Source organism: Lissotriton vulgaris, chromosome 3_1 (genome assembly GCF_964263255.1).
Source record: "Lissotriton vulgaris chromosome 3_1, aLisVul1.2, whole genome shotgun sequence".
Lineage (NCBI taxonomy): Eukaryota > Metazoa > Chordata > Amphibia > Caudata > Salamandridae > Lissotriton > Lissotriton vulgaris.
The window spans coordinates 1,743,334,283-1,743,348,879 of record NC_141689.1 but is presented as its reverse complement, the minus strand read 5'-3'; the positions used below and the strand labels follow the sequence as shown (position 1 = coordinate 1,743,348,879).

The 14,597-nt window shown below is 42.1% G+C and overlaps 1 protein-coding gene across 1 annotated transcript in view; it reads right to left on the bottom strand.

Moving 5' to 3' along the window:
- Positions 1–14,597, bottom strand: part of NAA15 (N-alpha-acetyltransferase 15, NatA auxiliary subunit) — a 778,287-nt gene that overhangs the window by 226,978 nt on the left and 536,712 nt on the right. The window contains exon 13 of the mRNA XM_086962172.1: positions 8,959–9,087. Coding sequence (XP_086818298.1) covers positions 8,959–9,087 — 129 coding nt within the window. The remainder of the gene's footprint in view (positions 1–8,958; positions 9,088–14,597) is intronic.

Genomic DNA, 14,597 nt, shown 5'->3' with positions numbered 1-14,597 from the left:
TTCGACTATGAAACATGTGAGTCGGGCCCTTTAGGCAGTTTTTTACTCTGCTCAGAGTGCGGTTTTGGCGTCGATGAGCTGGTGCCAGTCTTCGGCGCCGAGTACTTGGGTGTCGGAGCAGCAGTCGCGTGGCTGAGGAAGATGGCTTCTTCTTCGGTGTCGATCCCATACAAATAGGCTGACTCGAGCCCGAGCCGCCTGACGGCTTAATATGCTTCTTTGCGGGGCCCGAAGGCAGGGCGTGGGAAGCAATCTCTCGGTGTGCACTCGGGCCTGAAGGCGAGGGTATGACCGAAACCTTTTTTGAGGGTGTCGAGGAAGGGTTGGGGTCGACAGTCTTACTTACGACCCGTTGAGCTAGAGTGATGTCCGACGCCTGATTCTTCGGCATCAGAGGAGCCGGCACTTTCTTCGTCCCGCTGGTGTCCTGGCACGTCGACACCTTCTTGAAAAATGTCTGGGAACGAAGCTGACGAGCAAGCCATGGTTCTTCGAGTTCGTCAGTCCTGAATAGTCTTCTTGGATCGGAAGCAGGCCCAAGCAGAACAGTATTTGGCCTCATGTAGATCGGTGTGGGGAAACTTCGACTCACATTGAGGACACTTCTTGAATGGCGTCCTTTCCATGAGCCAGAAGGTAAGGCCCAGGTAGACCCGAAGGCCTTCGTCGACGACCGGAATCGAAGACTTCGAAGAAGTGAAGAATCGCGTCGATGGGGAGCGCGATCGAAACAATACCGTCGAACTGGGTGAGGATTGCGCGCCGAAAGAAATTCGTTGCCCAACCGGAGCGCAGGAAACACATGAGGGTCAGCGCCAAACACGCAACCAATACTACGAATGGTAGATGGTAATGGTTCTATACCCATATTCAATATTTCCAACCATATATTGACAGAACCTGAAATTGAAGTTCTATCTGCAGGTCTTTCCTTTGTGCCTACCAACCGTAACAACCAATTCCAGACCAAGTTAGAGCTCTATAAATTCTTTAGAACCATCAGACTCAAAAACTACTTTTCAGAAAAAACATTCAAAGGGGAAAGAAATTTTACAGGTCTACACCCACCATCGACTTTATTTCCACCCAATAACTTGGTAGCAAAAGAAATCATGACCTTTGAACAAGCAGTCCTGATAGAAACAGAAAACCTCTTTAAAAAGATGCCCTTTGCTAGAAACAATCTTATCAAGGAGGAATTATCAGCTTTAAAAACTCTAGAATCACTATCAGATACTGTGATAAAGCCAGCTGATAAAGGTGGAGGAATTGTCTTATGGGACAAATCAGCATACAGAACAGAGGTCCTTAAACAATTGACAGTTAAGGACAATTACAAACGACTATCTGTGAATCCAACACCAAGACTACAAAAAGAAATTCTGAGTCTAAGCCAAAGTGGTTTAGATGAAGGTTGGCTCTGTGAAAAGGAAACAATGTTCCTCACTAATAAAGCGCCCACAGTACCGGCTCTGTACATGCTCCCGAAGGTGCATAAGAACACCTCTGAACCACTTGGAAGGCCCATAGTATCAGGGTGTAACTCGATACTTAAACCACTAGCCGAGTATGCTGACTACTTCATACGACCTTTTGCCATAGGATCTGATACCTACATTAAAGACACAACATCAGTCATTAACAAACTTGAAAACCACTGCTTCAATCCAAATGAAGAATTGTTAGTAACCATGGATATAGAAAGCCTCTATACGAATATCCCTCAACCAGAGGTGTTGGCTATATTGAAAGACCTACTGGATAGCCGCAATAGACCACATGAAGTACCAACTGACTTCATTTTGGAATGTATCAGAATCCCTCTGTGCGAGAATTTCTTCCTCTTTGAAAGAACTTACTATCAACAACTCAAAGGGGTGGCCATGGGGGCAATTTTTGCCCCAGACATCGCTAATATCTATGTTGCAGAATTTGAAAAAAAGTACATCTACCATGCATTGAATCCTTACCTGGCCAACATATCTTGTTGGCTCAGGTACATAGACTATGTCTTCATGATTTGGAAAGGGAGTCAAGACCTGTTATCTAGTTTCCATGTATGGCTTAATGAAAGAAACCCCAATCTGTCTATCAACCTAGAGAGCAGCAACCTCCAGATGAATTTTCTGGACATTACCATCAAAGTGAATGAAGGGAATACGCTGTATACTACCCTCTACACTAAACCTACGTCCAGAAACACCCTTCTCAAGTACAATAGCCACCATCCAAAGGCTTTGAGGGATGGCTTACCCTTTGGTCAGTTTCTCCGTCTGAGGAGAAACTGTACCAAGAAAACAGACTACTTCAAAGAGGCAAAAATCTTGAAGAACAAACTATCTGAAAGAGGTTACCTGAATAAACTTCTCAAACAATCTTTGAAGAGAGCGTGGTATAATAACCGTGACCTACTACTATCTGAGCGGACACTAAATGTTAGTAACCCTTTAGTCTGTGTCACCACTTTTGGCACCCTCAGCAACCAATTGAAGAAGGTTGTACTGAAACACTGGCCACTGCTCTCGGGATTACCAGAACTCAGAGACAAGCCTCTCTTTTCATTCAAACGTGGACGGAATTTACGTGATAAGACTAGTACATGCATATGTAAATGAAAATCAAAATCTTGTTGAAAACATGAGACAACTGGCCCCTATAACAGGGCACTACAAGTGCAACAAATGCGCAGCCTGTGAAACCACAGACAACATTAAATAATTCAATCTGATCGGCAAAACTATACAAATTAAGACCTTCTCTAACTGCCGTACGCAAAATGTGGTTTACTGCATCCAATGCCCATGTGGCATGATATACATAGGCAAAACCACACAGATGATCAAGCAAAGAGTCTTGCAACATCAGTCCAGAATTAGGTGTAAAACAGAAAATGCACCTCTTGTGGAGCACTTTCTTGAACTCAAACAGTGAAAAGGAGATCAAATGGTGGGTTATAGAAGTAATCAAACCGACCATCAGACAAACAAATGTTGACAGGCTTTTGACCCTAAAGGAGAATCAATGGATTGAGTTTGCTGGTAGTGTCAAAAATGGGCTTAACTCATCCACTGAATGGCACACATTAGCCTATGTAACCTGATTCTATAATTCAGCCATTATTGTTACTCTCTATCACACTGTGAAAAATGACTCAGAAACTGTGAGCGCATCTTTATTGCGACAGATGCTTTGATGTTCTGTTAATTCTATTCCTCTTTGGTTTACAGTACATCTTGCCACTAAGTTGTTAATTATGATTACATGAATGATTTTTTCTGTATGTTATAACTCTATAGCTGCAATTTACCTGTAGAATGTGCCCGCTCTATAATTGCGACAGGTGCATTGACTCTTGACTATACGGTTTTACCACTATAACCAATGTTGTGCACTACCACATATGGCATGAGTTTGTCAACATAGACCCTGTTTATTTTCACATTTCGATAACTGTATAGTAAACAGAAAACAGTAACGATATTTGTCAAACAGTTTGACAAGCGATTATGATTTTATTTCTTTTGCTTCGATCACACTGTCTTCCTAATAATATTTCTTCAAAAAGTGTCCTTTTAAACATGTGGTTCAACATGTGTTCCCACATTTTCACCACACTATCTATACAATACTGCGACCGTTCCAATATGGCGACCGTGTGCAGTAACTTAGAATCATTCCAACCCACAGCCCGGTCACGTGAGTATGACGCATTACTCTAGCTCCGTATAAATCCCCGTCGGATTGGCTCTCCTCTCGAATCAGTTTCGTTCTGACGCTGAAGATCCCATGCGTACGCCACGCCGGTTTTTCATTTCATTTGAAGTAAGTACAGTTCCGTGTTCAGTCACTCTGACCTTTAGCCAGGCTGTACCGCTATTGTGCTAGTTCATGCTGACATTTTTCTGCTAAAAACCTAGAAATCTTTTTCTGTGTCCTGTCACCTTCAAGTCAGATTGAACGGTTGACTGTGGCACTCTGCATATATTGCTCTGTACGCTGTGAATTGCATTAGCTTCACTCAGGGCATATTGACACAATACCCCCTTTTTTTGTGCTTCTGGTGCTCGTTTTAAATGTATCCTTCAGCAGCACAGTTTATTTGGATGAACCTAACTTTGAAAATGATTAATCAATCATTAATGCCATTTCCCTATAGATCAATGAAGCTTTCATGTCGGGAATGTACTATAGGGGTGTAAATTTCGAGCAATATATAGGCTCATTCCATTTAGGCTTGTTTTCCAGCTGGTTATCAACAATCACCTAAAGGGCTCACCTCTTGTCCACGTTTAGTGTGATAATACACGGCTTTACCGATCCCCGCTCCATCATTGTATTAAATAGAATCATTGACTATGATATAGTCTTTTGATACCTAAAAACTGTTAATAATTACACGGTAGGCCATAACATAAACCTCATTTGTTTCAGCATTTGAACCTTGAAACTGACTACAAGGACACTACCTGTTTGAATATAACCACAGGCAAGATTTGGCGGTCCCTCAAGGTAACAATTAACCCCATAAGTGATCTCTGCCTTTGCAGTTAAAAAAACCCAGCAATCAACTCACAGTTAAGTTAATTCGCTATTTGTCTCCCATAGGCTATGAATCTTTGACATTGAACACTCTCCATCAGGCTGAGCTGCAGCCTTCCTCATTCATAGCTTTTTCTTATTTTTACTATAAGTAAGTGTTTTCATTTCATCTCATATCTTTGAGAAAGCCACCAATGTAACTTTGTAAGCCAGCATCCTTGTCACCACACTGACCAGTTTGTTAAGCTACTGTCACTTTTGGAATGTAAAAGCCAGAATATTTGTACTTAAATGATTAGTTGTCAGCAACACGTATTAAGAATGTATGTTAATTTTATCACTTTTTTCATTGGGGACATCCACATTGCATAAAATTTACTGTCCTGATGATGGTCTTTGGATATTACCTGTGAGACCGAAACGTCGACATACCAGTCCAAGTCTTCATTCTATTGTTTGACTTTCTATTTTATTTCTAAAAGAAGTCAATTTTATACATATTTGTTCAAGGCTGGATTGTTTCTTATGTACCAATGGATTGTTTTGTTTTTTCCACGTACCTAAGATTTACATGCAATTACTTTTGATTATGTACCCTTACATTTGAATGCAAAAATATAAATAATAATTTTTCTATGAAAAACATATTTGTCCGTGTTGCTTTACATCGTTTTCTTAAGATTCATTTGGTGAATAATACCACATTGAGTGTTGAAAATTATCTCAACTGTTCAACTTCTATGGGGCTAGTGTGGTAGTTTCTATAGAGTTTTTGAAACAGCTAATAATACAACAAGAGCAGTATCTGATTCATTCAGCTTCCAAGTCTCAATAATAGAGACCGTGTCACACTGCATAAACTTGCACTTCTAAAAAATCCCTTGCAGGCATTTTCCCTCGTAACACTACGATTGCCCAAGCCCGCAAGGGTTTATTGGGTTACCCACCCCCTATAATCAGGAAACACATCCGAGCCTGATGGCGGAAAAAAAACAATCTGAGGATGGAGCCGATGCCCATGCGCAATGTGGTCCAAAGGAGGAGTCACCCATCTCGTGACTTCCAAAGAACTTTTCAGGACACAAACAAACTGCAAACATCCGGGCAAAACACTAGGTGGCGATCTATGCCCAGTGTGTAATCGGCAGCTCATATGCCTCGAACACTAACTTTCTTTCAGATATTATTTTTATACAAATTGGTCTGAGTAGAGTCTTTGAGTGTGACATTTCTTGCCCGAGTGTGTACAACAAATGCTTAGCACTACCCTCTGACAAAGCCTTACTGCTCGCCCACACTACCACAAATGGAGAGTAAGGTATTATCTACTTTTACTTCTGCCTACATTTGGGGTTCCAATTGACTGTGTCCCCTATACCTTACTTTGGTACATTTTATACAGAGCCAGTTCCCTACAGTGTTTACATTTGATTTTTCTTTAGTAGCTTTAGCATCCCATGGAGGTCCCAAGTAAATGGTACCTAGGGCAAGGATGCTAAAGAGGATCCGTACGAGCTGCAGCATGTATTGTGCTACCACAGGCCCCTCAGCATACGCCCATTGAAGGCTGCGTGACACGGTGCAGAAAAAAGTGAAGACACAATAGGACAAGCCTCCTGGAGCCCATGCCTGCAGATACAGCATGCAATATAGGTAAGTCACCCTTACAGCCCTAAGGCAGGGTGCACCATACTACATGTTTGCACCTATCGGCATGAGCAGATATGTCCCTGCAATGTCTAAATCGATTCATAGATATTACAATTTTACAAGGAAACCATTTTAAGTAAATGTGCTTGACACTGGTGATTAAGAGTTCCCTACCTGCATGCTGGTTTCACTGAAAATAGAGATGCATGGTATCAAACATCTCATATTAATAAGCCCACACTGATTCCAGTGATGGATCTATGAATACATGCATTCAGAGGGCACCTCAGAAGTGCCTCCTGAAAACCTAGCCACTAATGGTGTACTGCTGACTGGTGTATACCAGCCTGCCACCACAGACAGGTTTCTGACCTCCTGCAGGGGAGGGCCCGCGCTCACTGAGGGCAGAAAATGCTGCCTCCTCCTCCAAGCAGGATGGCTAAGTAATCAGCATATCAAGGCAGTAGGCTTCAACGGTCTCTGCTCCATTTGATATGTAACTCAAGGATTCCCTGCGCAGGGGAAATGCTACCCTCTACCCCGGGCCCATTTAACACCAGGACAGGCAGGAAAATTAGCTAGCCATGAGGCATGGTCCCCATCAGGCTAGTTCCACCTCTAAGGTGGGCTACCTAATGTGAACACTAAACTTAAAAATTCCACCATCTTGTTTAGGTGGAATTAGGCTCACTGGGTTAGAGTAATGCATACTTCTGCACAAGAAGCAGTCATATAGTGGGTGTAGTCGACCTAAAAGTAAGTAGCCCATGGGCTACTATCTGTCCTTCCCTGTAACATACCTAAATTGATTAGTTAGGAGACATCCATGATGCCAGGATTTTATATTCAACGGATCCAGAAGAAGCCTGCAAAAGACAGAATTGCGCTAATTAGATGACTGAAGACCCTGGCTCCTTTCCTTCAGCCCTATGAGATCTTTGGAGACACATTGTACAGTGTACCTGGGGATCCATAGCGTTGCATCTTGTGGTGTACCCATCGTATTTTGCTTTCATACCAGATGGTTTCCTTGCACTGTAACACCTTGGGCTTAGCAAGTGGCTCTGTGCGTTCGGGAGACAAATTGCGATAGCACATGCAGTGATGGTCAGACAAGGGTAATTCAGGGCACACCTGGCAAAGCATTTTCTCCGCACCTAACGGTCATTCTGATACAATATTGTTTATCCTCTAAAGCACGGTCTCAAAATGGTTTGATGCATAGTCAGAATCAGACAGTGCATTGATATTGTCGACGCTCCATTGATATTGCCTTCATTCATTGCTGAAACCAATCACCTCGCCTCGAAGGTCCAGTCTAAGAATGCTGTCGGTCATGAAGCTGCCACTGAAACATTTAAACTATTGCAGAAAGAAACAAACTCTATGGCGGAAAAAACAATCAGAGTTGGTGTCTTTGTCCTGGTGCACGGAGGACTAATGGAGTGATTTCAGTACTTTGATAGAAAATGTCATCAAACAAAAACAAGTTTTAAAAGTCTATGCTTTACACTATATGGCAGGAGTATGCAGAGCATGTGGATCGACTGCCACACATGCTACAAGATATGGACACAATGATGGTAACAAGCCACTCAAATTCAGGGGTGAAGCCAGGCCTAAGTGTACAAGTCAAAGAATTGCGAAAGCTGTGGAACAAACACCTTATTGGTGTAAGTGTTTCTAACCAGCAGAACATCAGATGGTTTTTCAGACTTACACTGCATATCTAACCATTCAAGTGGCACATCTGGCCATTAAAGTGGCACATCTTAGAATGTGTTCTCAGAATGAGATAGGTAATCTGAAATGTGATGTTACACTATAGCAACATCAAGTTCGACCCACTAGGCTTTTGTAGTGATCTCTGATAGATTCATGTCTTCACAACAAATTGGGAAACTCAGTGCTGTACAGGAACTCACAGCAGCATTGCTATGTATGTTGGTGCATGTCAGTATTACAAGTCGACCTCCCCAAACTGTTGGGAAAAAGGTTGACAATGTACTTAGTGAGGTATTCAGAGATTGGGACCTGCATGTCTTCCAAAACAAATGTAAACTTATGTGGGCCATACTGATGTCTATACCACTTCATCCAACATAGAAGGCCAGAAGGAGTGTACTATTCACAGCCGGAAAGAGAAATCAAGAGTACTATCAAGTGAAAGGTGTTAAAATCCCGGGCATTGCAGATGGACACTGGCAGATCTGCTGAGAACTGTAATTTGAACAAGCTCCATTTTAATTTAATTTAAGGGATCAAAGAAAAATAATTCCTAGTACAAAACATAAAAAATTATGTGGAATAAGTCATTGTGTTGTAAAGGAAGTTCCTTACAAAGCGTAAGGGGAGAAGTATGGTAAAGGAAGACATGAACCAGAATTGGCTTTAAAATGTTTTCTCCTATAGTTTTTGCAGTGCAAAATCCTTTCCTTTGAATGCACCAGGGACAATCCTTACACCAGAAGGGAGCAGCAAACAAAAACACTACATGAAAGAAAAATCAAACTATCTATAAATCTAAACTGACAATACAAGAAATAAGTTACATTTCTATCGCACAAATTCTTAATTTTAGCCAATGATGCAATGTCAAAATAAGTATAAAATACAAGCCATTATTTTCAGATGATTGAATTAAGCAATAGAACTCACTATGACTATCTTAACTTTAAAAAAAAAACATGCATTGTGTTAATAGGAATACAAAGCAGTAGTTAAAGAAAGGAATGCTCCTTGATTTAAAAGATTCAATTGGATACATACTCTCTCAATTTCATGACATTTTTTAAGTGCATCTCCAAATTTATTCATAGATTTGTAAGCTTGGGCACACTCTGTCTGGAACCACATACACTGCATTTCATTCAGATTTTCTACAGCAGAGGTTCCTTCCTGTAAAAACGAAAGAAAAAAAGTACTGTGTCAACAGTATAAATCTAATTGAAAATGCGGTGAAACATTGGAATGGCATTTACACAACACTGGAATGCGATAATCCGCAATCAGGAATGTCCACATGACTTTGTTAACTCTCAAGAAAAGGGCCCCCTTTTCCCAAATTTTCTTGGACTACTAGTTTAAGGATATTGCGTCTCCAAAAAGTGTTTAATGGAAAACCACGCTTTTAGTACAGCACATTTAGGCTCATTCGCCCCTTTGGTGCCTGAGCCTTACAGTCAGTAAGATCTGACAAGAAAATCTAGGACGAAAATCGGACTTTTGTTTTGACTCCTCTGTGGGTGTTTTCATAAGGTGGATTCAAATTGAACTTAAATGGCAATCTGGAAAACAGTTCTCTCAATCCAATTTAGGAGAAGCTGACATGACTATTCAGATGCGTTCTTGTTTTCTCATTTTTGGATGAACCAAACCATCTCTTTTGCTCTTTTCTTAAATCCGAATTCCCAATAATGGGATTATTTTCAAATGTTTCGCCTCAGCAGGGCACAATGTTTTGATCTTTGGATAGACTTTACTTATGTAGGCCATAGGGAAAATAATTAAAAGGTCCATTTTAGGAAACAACTGAATGTATATGTTGGGGTGTGATACCTTCAAAGGATCTCCACTAATAAGGGAAGGAAATGGGTTTCAGCAGATGAAGCTCAAGATTGTATCCCTGGCTTTTCCAAAGTATCACCATTGATATGCTCAAGACAGCCATGTGTTGCCTGTATATAGACTGTGTTGAATGACCACTTTCAAGCCATCTACTCCACTCCTCTTGTTTTTAGGTTTTGAAAAGTATCCATATGCTTGGCAAGGAGCAGCAGTGGATTGTAAGCACAAGTTGTTCACAATGTTAATGACATTTTTCTAATTCCTGCCAGTCACATTTCTCTGAATTAATGTATGTATTTGATACTGGCTTTACAAAACACAATTGATGAGGCAGGCAGAACTACTGGGTGTAGGATTTCGGCACAAGCATGCCATGCATGGGCTAAGTTTATTTATAATGTTGAGAGACCTGCTCTGACTGTTCCCATTCAAAGAGAAAGATGCCACAAGCTTTAAGGGAAAATGACGTGCTAAAATACTAATATTTCTTTGTTAAGAGGTATTTATTTAATGCTGGAAAGCATTCTCTGTGAAACTGTTTGCACACAAACATTCAGGCTCTAAAACAAATTCTATTTAAGGGTTGCCTGCGCTTGGTCAGTGGTTATTCATCCACTCTGATTTGCATATATGCAAAGTGTGTGTGGATATTTAGACCGACTAAACACTCAAATGTGAATAACTATGGTGTAACAACTTGCTCCACCTAATTCTGCTTATCTTACCAGTGCCCCTCCAATTACCAAAGTCAGAGGGATTTCTACACGTAAAGCATTCTAACAGTGATTGCCCTAATAATGTTGCTTTTCAGAGACACCCTGACAGGAGGTTGTTTTGCTTAAATTGAGTGAAACAAATTAAGAGGAGAAATAAAAATACAGAACAAAAGGTCTAGATCTTATTAAAACTATACACCTTATATTTTCACACTATTCCCAACACCATGTCTAAAGTCCAGATGAGAGGTGCTGCAATTGCATATTATTAGCTAGCTGTATACAGATGTGAATACAGGAGTGCCGTCTCATGCATCACGTCGTTCATCGAAAGAAGATATGGTTAAGTGGGTAACAGGCTAATTTTGGACCCAGTGGAGAGTTCGGTCTAGCCTGTACTTTGACAGCTGAACAAACATTTAGGGCCAGTTCCTCTAGTTCACAGTGCTTGAAACTGGAAGTAAATTATGAAAAGAAATAAGTGAATATCTTCAATGTGAATTATAGTCAATGTACGGGTATTGTGTTGCCCATTCATCAACAAGTACCTCTATCAGCAATCTATGTTATCATTTTAAGCGAAGTGGCATAAAAGGGAACAAGTTGATGTGAAGTCTTCATGTGAGAACCACTCGCTAGGTTGCTCGTGTGGGCCATTCGCGCAGACCTTAAGGAATGAGTCTCAGTTGATGGTCACTTGCGAGTTTGTCAAGAAACAATCTGCCCAGTAACAAGTGAGTCTTAATCCATCACTGTAGTTTGTGCTGAACACTAGGGTACATATCCCCTTAGATCCTCCCAATTCCCATTAACTTTTGACTATTGCCTGGCAGGACATTCCATGCAAACTAAATTAAACAACTAGCACCACCAGAATTGCTAATGTCCCAATTCTTTTAGGGATTAAGGGTCCAGCGAATACAAATTCAAAAGGCACTGATTTATCAATTCTTGAACGCTTGAAAATATAAATAATCTGAACTGAGCTTCATACAAAGTTCCTCACAGACTGCCTACATTTTACCATTACACCTGCAGGCCTTCAGGTTAAAAACATTCCAATTATCTTCGTGGAAGACTATAAATTTAAGACAAACTTTAGCTTCACCTCAAATAAATGCTCCAGTGCCTGGGTGGTACTTAGTATAGAGACAGCTCTCAAACGTGTATCAGCTCAAAGATGAGATTGATGACCCAGAAAAGAAAACGTGGAGACTCACCCATCACTAACGTTAGGACTGCTCTTGAAAATATAGAAGCAACCATTAAAGAATTTGAAAAGAAAAATTACAGAAGCACCTTAAGTGTTACAATAAGGAAAAAAACTAGCCCCATCTTAGAAGGAAAATGCTACTTACCAGTATGCTCTTTGATCTTGGCATGTAGAGCTGCAGAGTCATACTGTTGCATAGATCGCCATCTGGTGTTGGGCTCGGATGCTTGCCCCTTGTTGTCTTGGAAGAAGTCTTTTGTAGTCACGATATAGGGGACTCCTCCCTTGGACGATAGTGCGCATGGGCATCGACTCCATCCTCAGATTGTTTTTCGCCATGATGGGAAATGATGAGTCTAGTAAGGACAATGTTTAGGTTGCACACGGGAGAGGGTGCCAATCTGGGTGGAATTATCCTCTTAAGGCCCCCCATAAAGGCTTTTATTGCGGATACCCTAAATAAGGACATGTCTTTTTTGTAGGTAGGCAGCGGGGGCAGCCAAATGTAATCTTACTGATGAGTATGCAAGATTACATCTTTGCAAATGCAGTAAATAGCAAATTATGTTTTGAATGGAAGCGTCTAGTGTGTCAATTTTGTTGTTATTGCAGTAAATGACTAATAGTTTCCATTTGGCTGCATAGCAAGCTCTAGTAGTAGGGTGTCTGGCTTCTTTGATAAAGTTCATGCAGTGCAGTGGTAGGTTACGGTAACCGAACTCTAGGATTTCAGGAGCCAGATTGCTACATTCAGTTGTGTTGGATCTGGGTGTGTTGTCTCTCCATGGTTCTGCGTTACCAGTTTTGGGGAGAGACGTAGCTTTTCGCGCAGAACTGCTGAGAGTTTAAGGGGTGTTGTATACCATGGCTGCCGTGCCCATTTGGGAGCAACTAGGATCATGTTGAGAGACTGTTGCTTGAGCTTGCGTACTACAAGCGGAATGAGTGGGAGTGGCGGAAAAGCGTACGCAAATCTGCTTGACCAGTTCATCCGTACTGCATTGCCTTTGGACAACGGGTGTGGAAACCTGGCGGCGAAGGTTGGGGATTTTGCGTTTACGGGGAACAAATCTATGTGTGGGTGGCCCCACATGTGGAAAAATGGTTGAAAAACTGGAGGATGAAGTTCCCACTCGTTTATCTACTGTGTCTGACGTCTTAGCAGATCCGCAATCTGATTGTGCACTCCCGGATGATGTTCTGCTAGGAGATTTTTGTTTTGCGAATAGCCCATCTCCATATGCTTTGCGCTAGGTAAGACAGCTGCAAAGAACAAGTTCCTCCTTGTTTCTGTATGTAGTACATTGCTGTCATGGACAGCTTTGTTGAGGAGATTTGATTTGTACGATTTTAGTGCTAGAAAAATTGCCCAGTAATTCTAGGTGATTGATGTGAAGCACGTTTTGTTGAATGGTCCACCTGCCCTGAGTTGTGTGGTTTAGGAGATGGGCTCCCCAGCCAGTGAGTGATGAGTCTGTTAGCACTATCTGTGGAAATGGATCTAGGAACGGCCACCCTCTGGAAAGGTTTTGTGTGTTCCACCACTGCAGAGAGCGATGTGTGCGGCTGTCCACCAACACCAGATCTGCAAGTTGGCCGTGAGCCTGATTCCACTGACGTTCTAAGCATTCCTGTAAGGGGCGCCTCTAAAGTCTTGCGTGTGGTACTATGAAAATGCAAGAGGCCATCATTCCTAAGAGCTGCATAAACACTTGCGCTGGAAGGGAGTGCTGGGGTTCAAATTTGGTGAGGAGTTTGCATACTGGGTATCCTGAGTGGATTGGGGTATGCTAGACCTTAGGAAGTGTCTATTGTGGCCCCTAGATAATGATGTGGGCGGGAGGGCTGTAGGAGTGACTTAGTGTGGTATATTGTGAACCCCAAGTCGATTAGCAGCTGAATTGTTTGGTGAGTGTGATGAACACACTGACTGTGCGATTTGGCTTTTATCAGCCAATCGTCCAGGTATGGGAACACACTGATCTGCTGCCTCCGCAAGTGCGCTACCACTACCGCGAGACACTTGGTGAAGACCCTGGGTGCTGTGGTTACTTTGAATGAGAGAACCTTGAACTGATAGTGTTGACCGTCCACTGTGAACCTTAGATTTTTCTTGTAAGCAGGGTGTATGGGAATATGGAAGTAGGCATCCTTGAGATCTAGCGTGGCAAGGAAGTTGCCTTGTTGGAGCAGTGGAGGGACTTGTTGGATAGTGATCATGTGAAAATGATCTGATTGTATGTAGAAGTTGAGAGATCTGAGGTCTAGTATTGGCCTGAGAGTACCATCCTTCTTGGGGATTAGAAAGTACAGGGAGTAAACCCCTGTCCCTTGAAGTTCTAGGGGAACTGGTTCTATTGCATGCTTCTGAAGCAGAGCGAGAACTTCTTGTTTGAGGAGCGTTAGAAGTTCCGTGGACATTGGACGCTATTTGGGTGGTATGTTGGGGGGAGTTGCGGTAAGTTATGTTATGTTATATTGATTTATTATGCGCACAGATACCCCAGCCAAGGGGCGTCCCGGCGCAGAGACAAGGTAGAACATAACACAACAGGAAACTAAAAACATGAAAGCAGCTAAAACAGGAAAGTTTTTAAAGCCCTCCGGAAAGTCAAGAGGTCCTCCATCAGACGAATTTCAACAGGAAGGGAGTTCCATGCTGACGCGGCCTTTACACTAAACGAGCGGCCACCCATGCGACTAAGCCTAAATCTGGGGACCACCGCAAGGGCCAAACCCTGGGAACGGAGGGTGCGGGTGGGAACATAAAAGGAAAGCCAGCTGGATAGGATTTCCGGGCCAATACCTCTCAGAATCTTAAAAGCGAGACACAAGACCTTAAAAAGGATGCGCTTCCTGACAGGGAGCCAATGTAGGGTACGAAGGACAGTTGCCACCGAGCTGAATCTGGG